This window comes from Numenius arquata, chromosome 12 (genome assembly GCF_964106895.1).
Source record: "Numenius arquata chromosome 12, bNumArq3.hap1.1, whole genome shotgun sequence".
NCBI lineage: Eukaryota > Metazoa > Chordata > Aves > Charadriiformes > Scolopacidae > Numenius > Numenius arquata.
Genome location: NC_133587.1, coordinates 41,737,849 through 41,762,649, shown reverse-complemented (window position 1 = coordinate 41,762,649; position 24,801 = coordinate 41,737,849). Strand labels below are relative to the sequence as shown.

The window sequence follows — 24,801 nt, the reverse complement described above, 5'->3', positions numbered from 1 at the left end:
TATTTGGCCCTAATTCAGCAGCTTGCAGGTGAGACGCAAGGTTTAAGGAAGCAGTTTTGACGCATCTCAACCACATGGATTTGCTTTGGGGACTGAACATTGGGGAATCCTTTCTGAATGGTTACGTCGAAGCTACGGCAGAGGTATGAGGCTGGAGCATGTCACAAGGAACTGCAATACTTCACAGGAGCAGGAAAGGCTGCTCACAAAAAATGAGCGTGATTTCTGCCCAACAGAGAGTCTCAGGCAGGAATCCCCAACCTGAGTTTGCAGAGTTACTGCTGCCACAGAGAGGAAGCTGTGCTGAGCTAAGGCTGTGGCAGCAGAAGCACAGGTCTGGGTCCATCATCTTTCCTCCCAGTAGTGGCAACTTTTGTGGTAGTCTCTGGCCCGACCTCTTTCCCTAACGTCGTGGTGGCTTGTTACAGCCCTGAGGTGGATCAAGCACATGGGCAGCAGCCGAGTTTTTGCAACTTCTTCTCTAAGGGAACTGTAGCAGATCAATTCTTTGCTCTGTGCTGAGGGATATTTGGCTATTTGAGCAACTGCTACTACCCCGGGCATTTTTTGTCTTACCTGGAGTAAAGGATTTTTACACATCATTTTGAGCATAAGGCAATAATGTATTGCAGCCAGGAATCCCCTGTGACACAGGGATGTCCTGTGCTGTAACATATTTGGATGCTCTGTCCTGACTCACAAATTAAATCATGGTATTTTCTTGCTGCCTGGACTTCTTGCTACTGTTGCCCGAGGTGGGTAAGTTTAAACCAGACCAGATATTTCTAAGAGAACTGCAGTTTCACTGTTGACTGCAGTGTCGTTCTTCCACTGAATCCTCTTTGACAGCCAACTCAGTGACACATTTGGAAAACAACCCTTCCTGGCTTTTGAGAGACCTTATTACATGCAGCACTTGGTATTGGGTCTCTACCTTCCTGATCGATTGGCTTCCACCTCAGAACGGCTGTTATAATGCTGAGAAACAAAATCCACATTTATATAAGTTGCTTTACCCTTTAGATGACAGACGCTAGGCAGAGAGGAGCTATTACATCTCACAGAAGACTTTTTTTCATAAAGAGCAGACCTCATGATGTGTCAGTGTTGAAAGACTAATACAGGCTATGTTTAGAAAAGACATTTTCAGCAGGAAAAACGGCATTACAGCACAGCATTTTCTACTCTCTCCCTTTCCACTATCTCATTTACAACAGCCTACTTCCCTGTCTTTCTTCAGGGAAATCGGCCTGCTCATGTTTGCATGAGATGTTGCAGTGCAATGGTCTTCCTTGGCTTTGTGGATGGCACATCTACCCAAGTGGCACCTCTCTGCTTCCCCTCTTTGGGACTGCATTGGATATGGGCCATTTGTTTTTCCCATCAAAGTCCTCTCCCTTTCCACACGCTCTGCCAGTGACTAACTGCTGAGATGGATTCTGCCTCTAGCAAATGAGGGATGGAAACCTCTTTGACCCAAAGAAGCATTTTTTTTTGCTTCTCTTTAAATTTCTCATAGTCAATAAGAAAATCAAATCTTGATTATTGTAGAAGTTTACTTGAGGATGAGATGACGCATGTACATACCTACTGTATAGGCCAACCCTCCTTTGCCTCAGTGTGCCCACCATCCATGCTGTAAGCATCTATATTTAGGACTGTTTAATCTCAAAAGAAGACACTACACAAGATTCTGTTGCTTAAAAGTAGACTGATAGTGTCATTTTAGTCACTGTCAGGTATTGTCTGAGCTTCCACCCATTGCTGCAGAAGGATGGAGATTTCCTGTGCAGACCTTTGGGATATTCACAGGCATTTTAAGGGGTATGAGATGTCCATGGTTACATGGCAGAAGGCTGCCCTTTATGGAGAATCCTTGCTGAGCTAGCAAGACAGGGAAAAAAATGGACATATTGCACTTTACTACTGTCCTGAAAGGCTGGTTTCCTCAAGTGTAGACAAATCTTTGAAATAATTTCTATTATTTTGTACTTTAGATGGATATTCACACCCGTATGAAGTGGATGCAAAATACTGTCTTGCTTCTTGTGGAGTGTTTAGAATTCCCTGAACACAGGTGTGAATGTCTACCTTCTGGGTAGGAACCAGGACTATGACTCTCAAAGAAATGATTTAATTTCAAAATGAGGGGCATTTATTGACCTCTGAGGCAGAGCTGCCCTGAACATACACCTATTTATTGCCTAACAAGGCAATAGAGAAGGCAGAAGACACCCCATTTCTTTTGAAAGAGAAGGGGACTTCTTGCAGTCATTTTAGGGCAAATATTTAATGAACTTTTGATACTTAGCAATGTATGATGTTCTTTAAAATAGGAGATGGGTGAGCAGGGACGAAGCACACAACTGGTTAGAAAGCTGGTGTGATGTTGAAATGTGCTTAGTTGAGAAGCTGGGCAAAAAAATTTAGGGTGTCAGTAGTTGTTGGTTTCTCACAGTAGTGGGTCAAGTTCAAAGCTTTATGGAACGGTGGGAAAAACAACAGAGCTGCCCCTAGCCAGCACGAAGCACAGGCACACACGTGCTATGGCTGCTGTGAAAAACACAGGCCATCTTATCAGATCATAGGAAGAATGCACTCGGGATGCAGCCAGACTTTCTGAGAAAGAGGCAAAAAGAAGGGATATAAGGGTGGGAAAAACAAGACTGAGCAATGACCCTACCGGGTTTCTGCCCTGTGCCTAGTACCACTTTATACTTTCAAATAACATCAGCCCTGAGAAAAACATCTTTCTTGTAAAACTGATGTAGTGATCAGCTGACCCATCTAGAAAAATGCAATTCAGATGCTGGAGGCAGTAATTAACTCAGAGCCCAATCTGTCATTGCATTAAATACACATATGTCATACTCCTCAGTGATAACAACTCTGCTCGAGGTATCCCTGCTCATTAATAACCGCTAAGGGTTGCCAGGCTTGACCAGCCGCTGAATTTCTCTAGCTCAATATAAGCAGCTTAGTTCAACAGGAATTGGACTGAGGTTTTGAGGGGAAGGTACACACACAAAACCAACACATGTGCATGCATCAAAACTCTACAAAAAAGGTCAATCAACTCCACAGAAATGGTGCAGTGCATCACAGAGTATCACTGCACCAACACAAGTCTCCCTTGTCTTCTTTATTGGGGAAATGGTGTGTTACAGCTTTAGGACTTGGGTCAAAGGAAGATTTTAGATCAAAGAAATATGAAGGGACACTTGAGTGATTGATCATACTCCCACCTGACCCACCACAGCTGGCCTGGGAATACATCGTGATGCAAATGGTCTGCTTGAGTCTCATCATCCCAGTCGTAGGAATCCCCATCAGAAGACCTGACCTGTCCCTCTCTCTCCTGTACATGGATGAGACCCCTGTGCAGACCCTTTGTTGCCCCCTCATACCCTTAAACTCTGTGGCTTCCTGCTGCGTGGAAGGTTTGTGGCAGGACACCAAGACATATTTAAGTAATTTAAAAGATATATTTAAGACATCATGTGTAATCCTGGGCAACGCTGCAGCTCCTGGCATTATTTATGAAGTTGGAACAGCGCCTTCAGTTCAGTCTCCAGTGCCTTAGGCAAAAGAGTGGGCTCAGATTCACCTCAATCAATCATGAAACCTGTAGGCCTCAAAATCCCCCTCAAAGTACTTAGGTCCTTTTACCTGGGCTATCCACTACTGATGCAGGAGGAAATGATTTACAGAGAGATTTCTGCAGGTCTCTTCATCAGAAGACAGATGAAAACTCATTTTCTCAGTGACAGATTTATCCAGCACTTTTCTTTTATGTTGCCCTTAAGACATGACCTATCTGAAGGGCTAGCTGCTGAGTGACTCATGCTGAATTTGCCCACAGCGACAGCTGCTCTTCTCCCCAGCCTGGTCAAGTAGGCTTCCTCTATCTTATTTAAAAGCTTTTTATAGAACCCACTCATGATCCTGTACTTGGAAGACAGGGTAGCACGGAGCAAGTACCACCTGCTTTGGAAATGCTGAAATTAGGGTCTTCAGGCACCGGGATGGGCCTAACCCTACACCTCCATAACTATAGTGACAATTTAGACCCTGATCTCATAACTAAATTCAGGAGTCTCTGTCTTGAGCTGATTCCCACCCCATACATCTAAATCAGATTGAATCCCATCCCAGCTCTTTTTCTGTTGAGATGTCCACCTCAGCCAAGATATGATGTAATCTGCAATGAGGATGCAATAACCAAATAACTGCTCTGCTTTTAAGATCAGATGATTAATTCCCCATCTCACTATGTTGGCACTAGAATTCATACAACTGACAAATTCCCTATCATTTTATAATCTAAATATTGTACAGCACCGTCCATAGCTCTGCATTGTCCATTAATTTCTGGTTATGTTGGATAGAGACCCGGTCTAGCGGGAGGTGTCCCTGCCCCTGGCAGGGGTGTTGAAACTAGATGATCTTTAAGGTCCCTTCCCACCTAAACCACTCTATGACTCTATGTCAGGGTAGACTTAGTTTCCAAATACATTTTTGTTTTTCATGAGGTACTTCTCTCTGCTTTTAGCTTCACTTTTATGTTATAAGATTGGTTACTTTCTGAAAAAAAAGAATAAAAAAATTATGTGAGGAGTGGATATACTATACTGGCCTAGATATTTCTGCCTCTGTTAAGAAAGGAAGGGTGAATTTTGCCTAGGATAATGTTGCCCAAGCCAGTATTGTTTACTGGAAACAAAAAGAAAACTTCTCTTGCCCACTTAGGTGGGATTTTTTCTTCCCTGTGGAGTACAGAGCAACTTCTTTTACAAGTCACCTTCCCAGAGAGATCAGAGGTGGTTTTTCAGTAGTGGCTGTCGAACCTGGCTTGGACCTTTCCTGAGGAGGTGGCTGAGATGCAATATTGTATAGCTCCAGTCTATTTCTTGTCTCATTCCCATGCTCAAGGGTATTGACTTTTACATATTATCTTTTCACTACTTAGTTGGCTTTGACAGGAGAGTGGAAAAGAATGCCACGCTCCTGCAAGAGAAACTGCAGTAGAGAAGACATTTCCAGAAGTGGACTTGGCAAACTGAAAATGTGAATATTAATTTTTATTTCAGTTTTCTGCTACTGTACCTCATCTTCTGCAGAGACAATCTGGCTCCACAGGGTAATGGTTTGACCCTACAGAAGCCAACGGCAAAGCCCCTGCTGACTTCAACAGGGCTTCATGCTGGAGGCCTAATTTGCAGAAATTCAGCATGATGTCAATGGAATTGTTGACAGAAATAAAACAGCTTCTTACTGGGCGATTCTGTTCTTCCAAAAATGAGCCCTTAGGTCAAACCAATTTGCTGAGCCACAAAAAAAACCCAAAAAAACCCACAACAAAAAAAGGAAAAGAAAAAGAAAAAGTGTTAACTTACCCTTGGCACACTCAACCTTTTGTGTAACAACAGAGAAAACAAATTAAAAACAAACAAACAAGACTGCCTGGCAAAAAGCCATCACTTTTATTTCTTCCCTCATTTTAATTGCAGTTGTAGACTAGATTCAAACAAGTTAGCAAGAAAAAAGACCCACAAGGTTTATGTTCTACCATGAAAAGGAATCAAAGTCTGTTCAAACAAGAAATCACCTCCTAAAACAATCGGGTGCCTTTGACTCCTTCCTTCCTTCCTTCCTTCTCTATCATGGAGTCTGGCAAGCAAGAAATTTTAAATGATAAATTGCCACACTGGTGCTTAGCGCTTCTATAATTCTTCAAATTTTCCTGGGAGATGTATGGAAATTTGGGGTGAGGATTTAACGCTATCTATGCATAAAGAAATTTGACTAAAGGAATCCTTAAAATGCCATCTTGATAGAAACAAAGTGGCTTCTGATTGAGGCACGTAACCTTCAGTTTGTGAGGGCCTAAGTTGTCAAGTTCAAAGCCTCGGTTAAAGCAGGAATTATAAGAAAGAAATTATAAGGAATTATAAGAATTATATAGGAATTATAAGAAAGAAAAAAAAAGTCTTTAAAGACCTTCATGGGAATAATAACCTTATGTCTTGGTGATGGACCCTTCAGCTCCCACTGCCCTTAGTGGCTTCAGCTGTAAGTCAGTCCTGGCAGATGGATCAACATAACTGAATTCATGGTCACCATCTATCTCAGGCAGAGGGATAAGAGACCTCAAACACGCATTTTTCCTGTTAACATCCTGCTCTGCATCAATGATGCCCCAGAAACATTATGCAAGAGTGCTCTTAAGCCTTGGCAATAGCAAATTAATTCAATTTATCTTAACCCGCTTTCCTCTAGGTCACAATGCATTACATTTTCATGCCCCCATCATTGCCTAAGAGCACACACTGGAATACTTACTCCATGTCAGCTGTCACTAGGCAATTTATTAAGCCATTATAACCTGGATTTGTGTCTGAGCTTGTTGATTTGTTACTGCTTTCATAAAGCAGAAATGCTATTTCTGGCCTGATGAGCTGTGCTGTACAGCCATATATACATGCACACACACACTACCTCAGCAAGCTAAGTCTGGCCTGCTTCCATCAAGACTGCGGAAGGATGGAGTCATTAGGAAGAACCTATTGGGCTCAATCTCCATGTCTTTTTCCTGTGCCACCACTTCCACTTACACCAAGGTTGGGCCACTACCAAACCTAGATAGAATCATAGAATTGTTCGTTGGAAGAGACCTTTAAGATCATCAAGTCCAACCATCAACCTAGCACTAAGTTACCACTAAACTATGTCCCTCAGCACCACATCTACACATCTTTTAAATGTGTCCAGGGATGGTGACTCCACCACTTCCCTGGGCAGCCTGTTCCAACGCTTGACAACCCCTTCAGTGAAGAAATTTTCCCTAGTATCCAATCTAAACCTCCTCTGGTGCAACCTGAGGCCATTTCCTCTTTTCCTATTGCTTGTTACTTGGGAGAAGAGACTGACCCCCACCTCTCTACACCCTCCTTTCAGGTAATTGTAGAGAGCAATAAGGTCTCCCCTCAGCCTCCTTTTCTAGGATAGAGAAAACAATATTAATAAGAGTAATTAAGAGTATCAATAATGGAGTATTATTTCAATTGTTAGAGTATCATTTCTCCAGCAATAACGCAACCCGTATGGACCCAAAAGCCCCATGAGATAACCTTGGCCTTTCTTTGTGCTTTCACCTCTCTAATTCCAGCTGAAAGCCAGTTGAAAATGGCAAGACATTTAAAAGTCTCTCTCTGCTAATATGGAAGTTACATAATACAACCCCTGTTTTATGTGCTTGCAACACAGCAAAGCATGGCAGGGTCAGATCCTGCACTTGCAGAAACCTTGCGAACTCAAGTAAAATAAACAGAGCTGTACCAGTTTGCATCAACAAAAAATGCAGTCCACATGACTGCACTTTATGCCTTGCCCACTTCCCACGCAGGCTTCCTCAAATACAACACTGTTGAGTTCAGTAGGAAGCTCTAATGTCTGCTTTTCCTCACAGAAGAAGCAAGTTTAAGCCCCGTGACTGTGATCCTCAAGGCGATTTAAGCATTTTTCTTCCGCTGATTTTAACAGGGGTTATGTAACTGTCAGTCTTTGAGGGACTCGGCCGTTCTATTTTGTCTCTTTGGAATAGTCGTTTGATTTTTGGGGGCAGTCTTGTGAGTATTTCTAAGACGGTGATTAGCTCTTGCTGGTCTAGCCTCTGCGTCAGATGATTCAGAGTTGGGTTTAGACGTAAAAATAGAATTATCTTGGTAAATGGGGTAACTGTCCTTATTTCGTGCTCATCAATTGCAGAGTAATGGCACTTCTGAACACATCTTCAGTAATAAGGCAAGTCAACCAGAAGACAGCAACTAAAGGGAGAAGGTGATCAGAGTTTTAATAATGCCCTTCTGTGCACTTGTCCCATTTTCTCTCCTTATTGGCAATACTGTGTTGCTTTAAGGTGTCAGCCCAAGACTGGGACACTGTTGTGTCAGGCACAATAGGGTCACTTATGCAACGAAAGTTCCTGCTCCACAGCTCTTCCATACTCTAACTTTCTGCCTTTACTCCTGGGTTATTTCCAGGAGAAAAGGAGAAGACAAGAGGGTAACTCATCCAAGCAAAACTGTGTAAAATCATGTTAGAGCTTGTTATCCACGGTCCAGACCCTCTCAAAGGCTGCTTAATGTAAACAGTCCAAGGAGCAGAAGAGGCATAACCCAGAATCTGATACTTTCTCCTTGGAGAAATGGGTCACTTTATCCATCTTCTGTGGGCCTGTGGCCAACTCTCAGGGAAGGAGACCAGCAAGAGCTCCCATCAAGCTGTCCCTCTTTCACTCCCATCAATTCTGTTGTGGGACTAGTTGGTGAATATCTTGTTTTTCTTCTGTGGAGGGATGTCCATGTTGGGCAACGTATAGCTGAAATTCAGCCTCTTCCCACTGCTCCTCTTTCTACTGCAAACCCCATCTCTCTAAAACAGAATCCCAAGCCCATGGCATGGGCCTTTCTCACTTGCTAGCCTGGCATGACACCAGCACCAGACGCCACGTGTCTAGCTTCATCCTCCACTGCCATTCATTGCCTCCCTGTCTCAAAATGACGAGGTTTCACCTTTAGTGTCTCTGACACTCAAGGTTCCCTTCACTCTCCATCACTGCACGTTCCTTTCTTCCCAAACTCAGAGCTGAAGCAGGGCTTTCATTCTTCTGCTGCAACCTTTTAGCAGAGCTTCAGCTCTCAGCACCACAACCCTTCTTCCCAACCTCTTTTATTCTTTACTTGCCACTGCCAGCCCTGTGGTTGAATCCCCGTGAAGCAGCCAGCAAGGCTTCAAGTGTGGCAGCCATAAATTGCTGTCTCATCAACACAGAGGGAAGTTACTGTTTGCCATCAGCTCCATAACAATTACCAGTGTTCAGGCCCTCTCCCTATGGCATGTATGAGATCACTTAGTAACCTCCTTTATAACTGTCACTGAGGGATTAGACAGGTGAGACCTCTTCTGTTCTAGAAGAGATGAAAAGATAACACGTTCCTGGATGGGGTATCTCTGGACATTTCAAAATCCAAACAAGAACATTAAAACAGCCTAGGTGGATGGTTAGTCCATCTCCCGTGTTCATGGCTGCTACTGGCCATGGATGGTTAACACCCTTACTTATAGCTTCTCATTGCTTCACACACCCTTCTTTCACTGAACTTGTTGCTATAATCTTAATTTAACCCTGGAACTGATTTTTGAAAACACATTTGAAGTATCTTTCAATTTTATTTTTTACTTTTAGTTAATATTTTCACCATTAGGGCCTCTGCTAATTAAGGAATGTAGCTCTAGTCTCTTCATCTCTTCTCTCATCTCCATTTTATGGTCCTTTCTAGAAGTGTCTTAATACCTTTGCCGAAGTGAAATTTAAAGTGCTGGTGTGAGACTTGAAAGATAATTGGCAAACATACAATGCCTCAGTACCTTCCCCTTGCTTTCTTTCTATTGTTTTTTACTTCTCTGTATCATTTATAGGAGCTTTCTCTAGAGTGGTTTTTTTTTCCCTTCCACTCTGCCATTTTTTTTTTTTGCTGCAAAACTTAAGATTGTAGCAGGGATCAACAGATACAGAGATATCAGCAGATATCGTCAGACTCAACTCCAATTAAAGTCAAGGAAAAGATTCACATTGTCTTCAGACAGAGTTCTGCCAGGCTCTCCCCCCAAACCAGTCAGCCAAAGTTCAGCAGATGCCTGTCTGTGCTGCTAAAAAGAGTTCACTCTCCTCTGTGTAGGTGGGAATAGACATCTTTCCCAGAGGACGTAACACAATGAAAGGGCTAAGTGTCTAGTATTCGTTTCATTTTTATACAAGTGAATAAAAAGGTTTATACTCTTCTATCTCTCCAACAGCCTGCATATTGGGGCACTCTCACATGAGGCAGAGAATACGGATCTGAGTAGCCTCAGAAGGTGGTAAGTTAGAAAAGAAAATGTGTCTGTCTTCAATTTCTCTATATAAAACCCATGTAGGGGCCTGTAGCTGTTATCAATTTGACCTCAGCAAGTTCGTGCGAAACCCCCAATTTTTCACACTGGAAATATGAGATATGTGTATATGTTCACAATTGCTAAAAGTCCCACCCACCTTTGCAAAGAAGATTTTATTGTTGGAATTTGATTGTCTTACTGGATCGCAAAATGAAAAAGATAAATGATCTAGTTTCCCTTGGCTGAATCCTCAGCAAAGGCAAATTTGCAGAGCACAGAAAAAGTCAGCCTGAATTCAATCTGTAGAACCTGATCTTTCTTTATATCAAACTGTCGGCTTCTTTGTCTTCAACCAGTCTGGAAATGTAAGCGGTTCATCATTATGCTATCTAGATATTACAGTAATGAAACTGTATCAAAACCTATCCATAAAAACACATAAAAAATCAAATGAAATGACAATCGAAGTGTTCAGTTCAATCTTTCTACCAGGTTTTCTGCTTTGTGTTTCATGGGGTGTTCTCCAGGGAGAGAAGGAAAGGGGAAGACAAAGCGTGGGAATGGCAAGACGGAAGGTCACCAGGCCCAAGAAAACTGATGTGAGAAACTAAAACTAGTAAGGAGGCCTCTTGAGTCTGGCAGTGAATAAAACCCAGAAGAATGCAAGCATATACAGGCTGGAAAGTGGCACAATTTTTCATGCTGTGTGAGTAATCGTTGGATGCAATGAAACCACGTGTGGCAAGTTTTCTATCAGAAATGGCCGATTATTGAGACAGAACATATTCTGACTGAATCAAAACAACTAGTTATTGAAAAAATCAGAGTGGGTGATTTCACAGAGCCCTCCCCGCCTGATTGTTGCTACATCTGAGTGCCTAAACCCCAGATTGACTAATACACTTGAGTATATGCCTATTTTTAAGCAATTTAAGCAAACAGTTCACGCATAATTACAGCCATACTTTATGACTGAAGGCATGACAGAGAGAGAGAAAGTGGTTTTGGTCTGCTAGTGCCTGTTGGCACCTTGAGCAATATGCTGTGTGGATATGTGGCCTTCAGACTCTGCTGTTTCTACCCTTCTAGAAAAATTGAGGTCCTTACAGTTCTTTGTTTCCCACTGGAAAATCCCACAGTGGGCTTGTGGAGGGCTCACCCTCTCTGGAGGTCGGTCAACATGCTTCTGCATGAGCCAAGGGATCCCCGTTGTGCCTAAGAATGAGCTTAATTGACTTGGGCAGCTGAGGGGAGGAGAAGGCAGGAGGGACATTTGTAAAACTATTGCTGCTGAGTTTCCTTGGTGTGGGACAAAGGGCCCAGGCCACTTTGCGCTGGTCCTGGGATCAATGATCATTTAAGCCTGATACATTTACTGATGAAAACAAACCTTGTTTGCCCACTCAGGGTTTCTGCCCCTTGAAAACAGGCTGAGTTTTTCTCCCAAGCAACAAGACTTTTCTTTCCCCCAGAAGTGGGTTTATCAAGAAAGAAAGACCAAGGAATTCAAGGAGGTGTGACAACATCCCTCTGTAAACATCCCCAGTGTGTGGCGCATGTTGTGGCTCATGTGGTGGCTCAGTGATGCTCATCACGTGTATTTTGGCTGCATTGGCCCTGAAATGGTTACTGCCATATTCTCAGGCTCTGTGGACCATAGACATTCCCAACAAACTTAATTTTTCAGAGTGTACATGTTGAACTTAATACCAATCCAAAACTATTTGAGTTTAAAATGGCATAGAGATAATACTGTAACCGAGTTTTCCCACACTGGGTAAAATGACGTAAAAATGCTTTTGCAGAAAAGCCTACAAACAAGTTTTTTTGACTACATATACACCTACACGTAGTGTAGTTCCTACCTGATTGGAGCATTGACACATTTGTTGGTGGAGACCTTAAAATATTTTTGTGTGGTTGGTGCATAAAACATAATTTTAAGTCTTCTTACTGCAACAGGTAATGGCAAATTCAGGAATCTGGTTCCTTCATCAGAAATTCTGGGAGAGGTCTCTGTTCATTTGGATTTTATAGCCCTGAATCTGTTCTGGAAGGGGGATGCCTTTATCCCTTTTTCCTTCAAGGAACTAAGTGCAGAACTTTCTCTTATAAGACACTGTTATTGCTGTGGTTTTTCCTGTTATTGCTGTGGTTTTTCCCTCTTCTAAAACAGCACAGTAGTGAGAGCATTCAGTAAATTGAACTGTTTGTTCAAGTCTCTCCTCAGACTGAATGAGCTCAAGGCCATATCTAGCTATTATGCACAAAACCTTCAGTAAATTGTGTATTAGGCCCTGGGTGTAGGAACTAGTACCCAGGTCTCCCAAGTCAAAACTGTATCCTGCAAGTTCAAAGCACAAACAGACCAATTATTTAACCTAACTCCAGCCAGCCTAACCAAACCAAACCCACACAAACACAATAGATTTTATAACTATTTCTGCAAACAGATGACTACTAGGAGAGCCATTTTGACTGGATTTCATGTAGGTATTTTTTCCCTATGACCTAAAATGTTGTCCAAAATGTTGGGTCAAAATGGGTGCAGATTTTGCCAGGTGTTTGCTCAGCCTAGCGTGGCAGAGACTGATTTGTTCCACATACTTTTATAAGCCTTGTGTATCATCCAGCTATTCTCCCTGAGCTGACATTTCACATGAAAATCCTCTGATGGGGAGAAACACACACAATGGTGGTAGCCATGGGTCTGCCTGAAAGCAGACTGGCTTCCTGGAGCTGCGGATTCTGCAGGACAAAGTCCTGCATTTATACTCAGAAGTGTTTCTGGATGGACGGCTGAAGCGAACACTTCTCACACAGCTTTCTGCAGTCGTGCCTCAGTCACATCCCAGTGCAAACTCCCGCAGGGGTGAGAGGTTAGTTCAAACTTCATGGCTCATTGGGTTCTTGGCTCCTCTGCCAATTAACACTGGCAGTTATCTGCGGCAGCAGACACCAGGCAATTCTTTATCCCAATTTATATGTCATTCTAACCATTCATGGACCTTCACAATAAAACCCCATTGCTAAAGAATACCGATCCCAGTGAGCTATAGAGGGGAAAAAAACCCACAGAGGGTCAGTGCAATGGGAATGCACTGTGCTGCAGACAGTCCTCAGGGAAAAGATGGGAGCAGGTTGCTCTTTGGTATCAACTGGGAGGTGCTCAAGGAGAAAGGTCATTATAATAGCAGTGACAGGGCTCAGGGTAAGGATTCAGAAAACTCAGAAGGCAAGGAAGAAGTTGGGTGGATGGAAGAGAAAGGAGAATCTTTTTTCTGGTGCTGCATGACATAAAAAGCCCCAGATCCAGAAGGGATCTAATGGAGTACTGTGCCCAGTCCCCTGCTATTACCAGTAAGCAGCTCATCTAATGTTATGAATTTATTTTGGAGGGTTCCTTTTCTTTTTTTTGGATGACTTCTGATTACATCACTTTATTTTGGTGATTTCAATTTCCTGCCTAAATTTATTCATGACTAGTGTCTTCTTACGTCAATATGGCCTTTAGATAAACAGCTCTTCTCCCTCCTTAATGTTTGCTCTAGATGATAACACTGAGTTTGAAAGTGAAAAAAATATCCCAACTCCTTTATTCCCTTCATTTGTCATCCTAGTGGGGAAATCTCACAGTTGCAGACAGCTTAGCGTGGGGTACAGATCCAGATGAAAAATAGACAATGATGTCTACACATGGATTTCCTGCCAAGAGTCCTGCAGAGATCTGATCGTTATAATCAGTGGAGATCAGAGAGCCATCCAAATGCAGGCACTTTCTTCAAAGCAAGGTGAAAAGCTCTCCAGTCTCCAGTGAGTATATTAATTAGAGCTTGACTTACTCTGGTTGGACTTTATACCTGTAGCTCATGTATACGTACTATACCTAAAGTTGTCTGAATCTGGATCTGACTCCCACCTTCATGACGGAAAAGGTTTAATTGAATCTCTAAATACAGGACTGCAAGTCTCCTTCAACCAGGATAACCAAGAAATTAGCACAGGACTGGGAGATGGAGACAGGATTGTCAAGAGCCTCAAAATCTTGTAGAGGCCCTCACAAGGGACTATACGCCTATAAACTTTTAACCCTGCTAGTTTACTTTATGTCTTTTGAATACAAATTAAACTGCAACCATGTTCTTGTTTCTTTCAAATGAGGAAAAAAAAAATGAAATCTTCCCAAAGTACTGTCTCACATGCACTTTCAAGGTAATTTTTGGTGCATTAAGAGGGGCAACAGAATAAGGTGGAAACTTCAATGCGGATGGCTACTTACTGAACTCACAAAGCAGTGTTCAGATTCTCCGCTTTCAAATAGGATGACATCTTTTATGAAGACTGCGATGGCTCTCATTATGAAGGACATGAAGAGATGCATATGAATATAATTTCGAGTACAGTGTAGTTTTCTGTTGGAAAGAGATGAAATAACATTTCTGAATAGCAAGGCTTCTCAAAAGCATTATTTATCTATTTACATGTTTCTTCTGCCAGGATACAGACTTACAATTAAACATTAGAAACCTTGAGACGGACTATGTTCTGATGTAAATCACTGCAAATCCACTTAAGCCTTTTTAAAGCCACCAAAGATGGGGCAGTCCATACATCTGCAATAATGTTGCTGTGTTTCCAATTCTCAGAAAAAAGTGTCAAAATACAGAATGACAGAAAACAGGTCCATCACACTGCTCTCCACTGGAAAAGATAATGCTTCTGACTGAGAAAACTGTGCTCACAATAAAGGTCTCTTTTCTGCAGAATGTTTGTACTGCAATAATTCTTTTCAAAGTGAAATATTTCTTCAGGAAGAGAAAGAAATTCTTAGCAGCTGCTGCCAAAATTAACACATATTACAGACTTTTTGGAGCAATACAACCTATATTCTCACTTAAAAATGACTAGTTAATTATGATATTGAGAACACCACCGGGTTTTTCTGTTCTTTGCCCTCTAATATTTTGAAGGTGAATTTTGATCAAGTAGGTCTTTTTTTTCAAGTGAGACTTCACATCAGCTAAAGTGAAAGGCCTAATACTCTGGAAATGGGTACTTTGTACAGTCATGAGAACCACAACAAGCCTCACTCAGCAACATCATCAAATTACCACCTCTTAATGAGTGACTGTGCATTGGCAGAGTTTATGCGCTTAATCTCTGACGATGGCAAGATAGTGTGACCGAGCTGAGTCCTCTCTACTTGCAGGTGAAGGCAAATCAAATTCCGCTGTTTCCCACAAATGAGGAGCGTGAACCCTGGCAGTTTCACCAGCTTGGCTGGCATCTTGTACCTTCTGGGGATGAGATAATTTACATGGGTGTCTGATTCACTCTTCCCTTGTGAAAGGAGTGGAGAGAGAGTGTGCACTGAGAAGTGCAAAGGCCTTGAAGGGTGAGGTTGGTCTTGGTATAAGTGTGAGAATTACCCTAGAACATATGCCGTTTCCTACAGCTTTCTTTGTGGGTGATGTTCAGACCAGACCGTCATAAATTGGACAACCATATAACGCATTTCAGGGAAGTTACTGGAGAGTGGCATGAGGAGAGGGAGTCACATCTAGAAGGTTCTTCCATCTCATACAGGTCTGCTTTTTGCTCTTCTCCCTACACATAAACAACTTTACAACAGATTACCTTATATGCAGACTTCTTCACTGGAGTCACCCAAATTTAGTTGCCTGAATTTATTATAAACAATAGAGACTGAGGATTAATTAATTTGCTGCAATCTAGGCATCTAATGCCATTTGATATGCTATAGAGTATCTATCTGCCCATCAATCCACGAGGGCATGGGTCTCCTGAAGGTCCTTCATTGTATCTGCTACCTGGGTGCACATCTCAGAGGCTCCAGCATGTCTAAAATGGCTCTGGGTGTCTACATCTTGCCACAGAGCTATAGCAGTAAGCTCTTCTGAAACAGATTTTGGGAGGAAGTTTTGGGGTGTGATTCACCTGCCCAATTTTTAATACCTACTTTAAGGGAAATGCATCATTCCATAGTATCTATACATACCATACTGATAAGGTTGCTGTGGACTGTAATAACATTATGGGATAATGGCCTCTAATACAGAGATCCATCAGTTAACAACCTACATTTAATGAGATGAATCCCACTTCAGTAACTGGATTGGGGTTATAACTCTCACACAAAGCCACAAATCACATGCCAGAAAACAGTGATACCGAAATATGGAGGAACTTTCCTCCCCTGTCCAGTTGAGACCTGACAGAAGTCTTTTGCATACATCTGTAACACTCATAGCCTATAACTTAAACAACCACTCCGTCCTTTGAGTCATCTCCCTACCTATACCTTTTTTCCTTATATGGTCTTACCTGAAAAGGCATAAAATGATCATAGCAGCCGTGAGAGCAATGAGTGACAAGGTATGTCCAATGGTGTAGCCGGTCTTGACTGTGCCATAGAACGCTGTTTGCTAATGTGAAGGAAAGAAACAAAACAAGTCTGTCAAAGAGCTGCAAATGTGCATTCCTTAAAACACCATGACTGAGCTTTTACTGACTTTCTTGGTGAGACAAGGAAATCATCCTACTCCATTACATGCATCAAAAAAAAACATCATCAAGGAAATCATCCTACTCCATCCACACATCAAAAGAAGCCTGGCCAGCAGGCCAAGGGAGGTGATTCTACGCTACTCTGCTCTGGTGAGACACCACCTGGAGTACTGCATCCAGCTCTGGAGCCCCCAGTATAAGAAGGACATGGACTTGTTGGAGTGGGTCCAGAGGAGGCCATAAAGATGATCACAGGCATAAAAAGCCTCTGCTATGAGGACAGGCTGAGGTAGTTGGGGTTGTTAATCCTGGAGAAGAGAAGGCTTCGAGGAGATCTTATAGCAGCCTTCCAGTACCTAAAGGGGGCTACAGGAGAGATGGGGAGGGACTCTTCATCAGGGAGTGTAGTAACAGGATGAGGGGTAATGGTTTTAAATTGAAAAATGGTAGATTTGGATTAGATATTAGGAAGGATTTCTTTACCTTGAGGGTGGTGAGGCATGGGAGCGCATTACCAATGGAAGCTGGGGATGCCCCATCCCAGGTGTTCAGGTTGGACAGGGCTTTGAGCAACCTAGTCTAGTGGAAGGTGTTCCTGCCCATGGCAGGGCAGTTGGAACTAGATGATCTTTAAGGTTCCTTCCAACTCAAGCTATTCTATGATTCTATTGATTCTATGATTCTCTTAAAAGATCTCCAACTCCTTCACCCCTAAAAATCACATTCAGTAGAGTACATGACTCAAATACCACTGGAGTGAATAACAAGAATGTGTCCGGTTGCAGTAGAGCTTGGATCACTCCAAAACCAGGTTACAGTTACACAAGTGATAAGTTCATGCAGGAAGGAGTCTGATTTGACACTTGCAGAGACAGCTACATGGTTATAATCTTGTGGAACAAGAATGACTAATGTTCAGTTAAACAGCGCACTGACACATCGGCTGTGAGGTGGTGAGTATGATGAGCTTCATCTTATTAAGGAAATTTGAGGACAGAACTGCTCTGGAAATTGGGTTGATTTTGTGGAAGCTAGATATTGTGTTTCAGCAAGTAAAAACTTAAAATGTTCTCACTGGAATCACAGATGTGTTAATTCAGAAATAGATGTTAAGTTGAAAATTATTTCGTGGCTTTTCTCTTCGACAGCACACAGAGGGAATCTCTGAGCATGGGGCACCACGGGACTTAAATCCAGCAGGGAATCCTGGTCTAAATAAAATGGGGAAGTAAGGCAACAAAACTCTAGCTCTCCTAAGGCTCTCCAGCAGCACTCTAAATCAATATATTTTGATTTTCAGCTTAAAAAAAGGACAAAAGATCAGTTGGTATTTGGGCATTTGTTTTATCACTGAAAAATACACGTTTTTGTGAGAATCTCAGTTTGTGAAAAATCTTATTTTTCCAGCCCTTGACTGACCCTCCTCTGCCCTCCTTGCCACCATTTTCCATAAAAAAAGCAAAACAAACCCACAAAGAGCAGTTTAAACAGAAAATCTAAATCCAACCTTGTTTGGGAAAACATTCTTTAATAACAGTGAGGGTTGACATTTTTATATGCTATTTTCATAGACCTTGACAAGTACTAGGTACTTTACAGAACCAGTGAGGCTGAGATGAGTAGTAATCCTCTAGCATTTGCACAAGCCAGCTTGGAGGGGTGTTAAGACAACTTTCAGAGAGTGCAAAGGTTACGTTGGTCATATCTATATTGCTTCTTAGACCACAGATCTCAGAGATGGCTAAAAGCACGGTGTCTTTACAGCCCCATTCAACGAATCCACATTGCTTGGGGTCAGCAACTCTGAATACATAATTCATAGCAAGGATTTCAGGTCAATCTATCTATGTGGTCTTGCCCATATGATGCCAGGAGGCTGCTGTGGTGATGAAGTCACCCAGTATGGTATGGTCACACCTCAGCCTTGCTTGTCTGCACCGCATGGAGCGACTTTTATTGCAGCGGAGGTTCCACCTATTTACCCCACTGTCTTGCAGATTCCACCCAAAGGCAACTAAATGTAGTCTTGTTTCCAGTCTTGTTTGAATTTGGACTCCCAAAGGCAGCTGAGACTTTTCCAACAAAAGCAGTTTGGAAAAGTTCCCTCATGTTGATTTTGTCCTTCTCTCATTATCTAGTTTCCTTCTTGAAGGCACCAGAGCAGAAGTGTTCTAAGAAAGACCAGCCAGCAGAAAGGAGGAGGTTGTGGTAGGGGGCTGAGTTTGAGCAAGAGGATGTTCCACATTCTATTTAGGAGACCAGAGAAATGGACAAAAGGAAATTAAGAGCTATCATAGGAGATGTCAGTAGTGGGGTGATGGATGGAAACTCTCCAGTGTGAATACAGGTATAGGCCTTTTTCTTCTTAGAGTTTTTCACAGGAGTAAGTTATTCACAGAAAGATCTTGGTGTTATTCAACAAGCAATTCCCTGCCCTTATATTTTACGATGACCAGTCCTTCTTATGTACAGAGAGATGGGTCTGCACTCAGCTTTAATGTAGCATCTGGGGACATCTCTGTTCTGGAAGCAGCACATAATGACTTCCCACTCTTCATTTGCACTTGCTAATGATAACCACTTCCTATTTTACAGACATCAAAGCAGAGAATTTGACCCAAGATCATCAATGAAATTGGAATTTCACTCAGTGCTTGGTTTACTAAAATATTCTTATTAGAAAAAACAGGGATTTAGAGAAATGAAGAAAATGCATGCCAGGATGCCTGGGTTCTAGCTGTAGACCTAGACTGATTTACAGAATGAATACTAAATTTCATAATTTTCTCTCTAACTTCTAAAAGTTTCTGCTTAATTTCACAGGAGCAGGATAAAAACAATTAGTTAAGGTAGATGCTAAACTGAGATTAACTGAGAATTAGCTTCCTTGGTTTTGGTTCAGCAACTTCTGCATTTGCCCCTTGGTAACTGAGATTAGAATGTAAAATCTGTTTGTAAGAGAAAAAGAACAGAAATAGTGCTATCAAGTCTTTCATGTTTTGGGTTCATGTCACCAAGCCTAAAGTCCTCTGGGCTGCCTCTAGAGTAAAGCACAGAAGTCTCTTTAGAGAGAAATGTGAGGTGAATTGACCTCTGGAGGTGTCTATTTTCTTCACCATGTTCAGATAGAACCTATGGGGACACCTAGGGTGGCCCCTCTCTGACAGAGACACATAAGGCCTCTGATGGAGGCACTCAAGGAAGAATCTGTGCATCACACCTGAAAACGGGACAACAAAAAAACCTCCCTGCCCCCCATTTGCTAATACATGGTTTTTAATGGTCAGGTTGGAGAAGGAATCATCACTGCAAAGATCATAAGTACACTACTTTGCACATAATCTGCTTCTTAGGGACTGCCAGAATTCACAACTAAAATCTTACACACAGCCCTTAGTTACTTTCCATATTTTTTGTGTTTCTGACTTGAGACCAGTAGGTGTTAAAAGTGCATGAAGTGTTTTAAGCATGGAAGGTTATCAGTCTGTTCTGGACCTCATGTCCCATACAGCCTGCTGTTCTTTTTTTCTATTCCCTTTACTTCTTCCTCCCCAAATTGACAGCCAGCTCAACAACAACAAAAATCCATTCTTCTTCACAGGCTAGTACTGCATGTTCACCCCCCTCAGCCACCTTTCACACAAATTAGACTTAAACAGCATGACAAAACTGCGGAAATAGAGAGAAAATAATTAAGAAAGAATTAAAAGAACACAATACGTGCTCTCTTGGTAACGCAGCACTCTGGCAACGCTGCAATCCATTGGGTCGCCAAAGCATGTCCCAGGAATTCCCAAATCCCCTTGGCAGCTGGAACATGAACCAGAGCTCTTGATGAAGGACCTTCCCAGAGCATTCCCATAACAATGGCTTTTGCAATGCGCAACTGGTGCCACACAGCTCGATCTGAGAAACAGGACACTTGAGGTTGTGAAGTGGTGGCTGACCTGAGGGCAAACTAAGGCTCACTTCAGTAGAGCCCTGACATTCTTTGTGCAACTTTCCCTTTGCTATTTTCTGGTTTCTTCCACTATTAAAACTGGCTCAGTTCTCTTCAGATTCTCCATTAACTCTGTGAGTGCCTTGGTAATGTGTGACCACACTCAAAGACCTCTCACTGTAAATATTCATTCATTATTGAGACTCCTATGTCCAACATTCACGAACACTGACATATGTCATACAACAGAAAAAAAGCATGGGCGTAGGTTTAATATAAACAGATGGTTGCAGTGAAATATAATTCTTTTCTAGCATAAGCTTTTTCTTGTAGGCCGTGGGACAGGTATAAGTGATTAGTTTAGATTAGATGTTGCACTTTTAGTTAGCTGAGGTGAATCGTGCTTCTAAAAACATTTGTTATCCTCTTTCAACTTTACCCTTCATGACTCAGCCTGTAGAAAACCAATAACCGACTCCTTCTTGTGTAATGACAATACTCGGTATAGCTAATTATACCTAGGTCAGTGATTACTAATTTACATACAGGCAGTATCACAGAGGGCTTGCAGATTTCCTTACTGAATTCAGTAACACTGCATGAAAATTTGTGTGTTCCCTACAGTTTTCTAGATCTTTAGCTGGATGAGATCAGAGCAGCACTGATGCAAGTGAGTTATATCCTTTTATCCCTTTTGATCTTTTGATGCTTGTGTTGGCCTACAAATACTGGAATCAGCATATCTACTTAAGGATAAATATAAACGTGGAGGGCTTGTTTCGAAGTTGAACATGGAAAATCAAGCACCTGAAGCGTGGGCACCACAGAGGCACTGGCCTGATCTTCTCAGGTGCTGATTTCCTGCCACTCCCCTGGAAATTAAAGGGAAAAATGTCTCTTTGATGACACATTTGATCTCTGCTTCAATGGATCCTCAGGAGGACCCTTCCTTCTTGAGGAACCAGAGTAGGAATGAAAAAAAAAAATTGGCATGGGAAGATCATGTGATTCTGATATCAATCCCTGATAAATCTTGATCTCTACCCATACAGGTGTACAAACCTCTTCCCCTGGAGTGCTGTTGGAATCATATCCACAAGCTACAGCATAAGGTGCAGGGTACACATCCGTCCAGCCCTGACTCGTACAATTCCTGGTCACATTCCCTGGAAGAAAAGAGAAAGATGATTTAAAAAGAAACGTTCAGCTTGCTGTTAAACAAGTGTCTGCCTTTTTTGATTCAAATGCCGGAGCACATTTCTGGTAACAATTAGAGCAAAATTCTCATACTTCTCTGCTACCAAGTGTTCATATTACACAGAACACATAAATGGCAGGGACCCACTGGGTTGTAAAGTTCAGACCACAAAACCAAGTACATTTTAATACTGAGGTGCCCACAAAACATCTCTTCTAATGGTACTATAATGCCAGTTGTACCCAGACCTTTGGTTGCTGGCACTGCACCAATGTTGTTTGAGACCGTTGTTGTCATATTGCCTTTGTTCCTGGAAAATTTTTCATCTAAACAGAGTGGTGAAGTATTTACATCTTCCACTTTGCTCACAAGAAGCCAAGACAGGGCTAGGTAAAGTGCTCATTTCACATTATGCAGGTAAGGTCAGAGGTCTGGGAACCGAATGCAGCCCTCAAAACCCAGACCTTGACTGCAAGATGAGCCCTGATCAAATGTGATTCCTGGGAAATCAACTGCACTCTTGTTTGAGAACAAAGCACTTCAAAATTTGGCTATGAGGGGAGAAAAACCAGATATTGACAACCTGCGTTGCCTGTTTTAACATGTATACTCAAAGGCAGGAAGATTTCCTGGACTCTTAAGCAAATTGAGTACCTAGGGCCTCCAACCAGCTAACAAGAGCCTTAATTAACATAAGGATGTCTCTCTCCGTCAGCGAAAACTGACAAAGCTATGAAGTTCACATCCCTCTCTGGTACTCTGCACTTCCTGGCCCATCTGGGATTGTAAGGGGTTGTCCAGCACAAAGCATTTCTCACTTTGTAAGACATCTCTGCCTCCTGGACCCCAAACCCACACATTGGCTGGGGGCTGTACAGGCATTAATCAAGCAAAAGAAGGAGACCAACAATCTGAGCAGGACAGGCCTTACCCTAAACGGTTCCTAGTCTAAAAGGCCCAGATAGATGTTTTTCAGACAGAAAAAATAAAGAAGCAATACATCCAACACTACATTGCAAATTCCCCCAGCACCTGCTCTGACCCCTCACCAGTTCCTACCCTGTCCATCTCATGCAAATCACATCACTGTGGCATTCCTTTGGTGCCATTTGTCACACAAAACCACCTGTCATCTCCTACTGGAAAACTGCTACAATAGACCAGAACGAACAAACAGTAGTCAAAACTCACTTCTTAGATTAAGAATCACATCAGTGAAACCCAAGAGCTTTGCAAACATTTCCAACAATGGGCATCTTTGCACACAGGAACAATAAAACTTCTGCAAACAGGAGCAAATCAATTATGCAGCTACGAAACATGAAAATATTCACGCATCACCTCCAGGAATGTCTGACAATTGAGTCATCCGAACATCTTTCTAGCCATAGACATGTCTTGTACTGAAATCATCAGCAGCCCGTCCTCTGGATTAATTCACTTCCCGAATTCCTGTGACAGGTAGGTTTTGACACTAAAACTTGCCCCTGTCATTTGTCTTTACAACAGATCTAAACTTCTGGAGCTTTTCTTCATTTTAACGGCTGCTCCAAAAGTAATTAAGTTTAGCACAGTTCGGTGGGTTCCTGTTCCCCAGGCTTTTTCTTTTTTCGTTGCTTGCATTTCTCTTTACCAGGGTTCATATCAGGATCATAAGAGATCTTGTGCAAACAAATCAAGGACATGACTGTTCAGAATTTGTTTTTTTTTTTTTTTTTTGAGGTGTTATGTAATTTCTGTTATTTCTTCTTCATTACAATGGATCCCATTATCTGCACTTTTCTGCTTCCTCTTCCTGCTCGAGACTCCTCCCCTCTGTTTGGGGACGCCTTTAGCTTTCACAGTGGTTTTGATTCTTTGCTTCTTCTCAGTGAATAAGGGCTGCTTGTTTCAGCTTAGTTTCCTCATATTTCTCTTATTTAATCTTTTTAAGTGCACTTCCCTGCTGTTGTTTGATTTTTTTTTTTGTAATTCCTCTCCTCACTGCTCTCAAGAATACTTTTCAAGTAGCGTGAATGCTTTAACAGATGTGGAAACTCAGGTAGAGGGAAACACAATGATGCAGCATCACTGAGATTTAAAAAAAGAATAATTAAAAAAATCCCTGATTTTAGGGAAACTCACTTCCCGGAGAGGTTTTTCTACCACCCTTTGCTGCTCATGTCACTTTGTGATGCGCAATTTCACACACATGGTGAACAAACCTTTCTAATAACGGTCATGTTCTTTACTAGATGCCTGGGGGGTGCAAAAAGTACAAGGAGGATGGGATATCGTTTATGAGATGCTGCCACTGATGCTGCAGCGATATACCGGTCTCCAGCTCATCCACAGCGACTCTGCCTGTGTCAAAGAGGAGGTAAGGCAACTAAGCTAAACTGTTTTCACTGTAGTGTAAATTAAGTGAAATCTCTCTACGGCTGCCAAAGGTGTAAATCCTGCATGTTGGGAGCTGTTCTGTCTCGACAGACACACAATAATTGCTAAGGTGCGGTAACTCGATTATGTATCTGAGTCCTGAGCAAAGCATCACAGGGAGACAATTACAGGGATCTCAGCACCCCAGAGATCTTTCACTGCTGTCTTCTCTCTTTGCAGATGTCATGACAAAGGAGTTTAAAGATGAGGTTTTAAAGGGAACAAAGTGATGACCTTTTCATAAGGCTCCCTGCCAGGTAGGAGGGGATGGATGTACAAAGGGAGCAAAATAACAGTGCAGAAATGAAAGAAAAAAAAAGAAGTTAGTTCTCTAGAGATGGCAAATATAATATTCAGAGGTAATTCTTAGTCAAGCTAAAGAAACTGTAGCTACTGTTGGAGAACCAGGATGGGAAATTAAGCAGTCAGCTTTCCAAAAGTATGCTGTGGTACAAAAGCCACTGCTTACAGAAGGGAATTACAAGTTTAAATACGAGGCTAGACCTTTGGCTCTTTTATATCAGTGTTTATGACAGTGTAGGCATAAAACACTACTGAAAGGCAAGGTGTGAAGCGGCAGGCCTGAATAACCAGTTTTTGGTAAGTTTTACTGCAATGGTGTCTTAAAGGTTCTGCGTAGCATGACAGGTCATAATCATTTAATCAAATCCCCACATTTCTTGGTCCAGCCGGAAATATGAGCTCTGCCTCTTTGCAGATGTACTGACCATAGAAGTGCAAATGTGTTAGTAGCTTCAGGTCAAGCCCCAGCGAGACCAGC

The 24,801-nt window shown here is 42.2% G+C and overlaps 1 protein-coding gene across 1 annotated transcript in view; it reads right to left on the bottom strand.

Moving 5' to 3' along the window:
* LOC141470754 (vasoactive intestinal polypeptide receptor) overlaps nucleotides 1-24,801 on the bottom strand; it is a 76,564-nt gene that overhangs the window by 18,782 nt on the left and 32,981 nt on the right. Inside the window, exons 3-5 of the mRNA XM_074156983.1 lie at nucleotides 21,467-21,570; nucleotides 16,282-16,382; nucleotides 14,216-14,348 (exon numbers count right to left, since the gene is read on the bottom strand). Of these exons, the coding sequence (XP_074013084.1) occupies nucleotides 14,216-14,348; nucleotides 16,282-16,382; nucleotides 21,467-21,570 (338 nt within the window). The remainder of the gene's footprint in view (nucleotides 1-14,215; nucleotides 14,349-16,281; nucleotides 16,383-21,466; nucleotides 21,571-24,801) is intronic.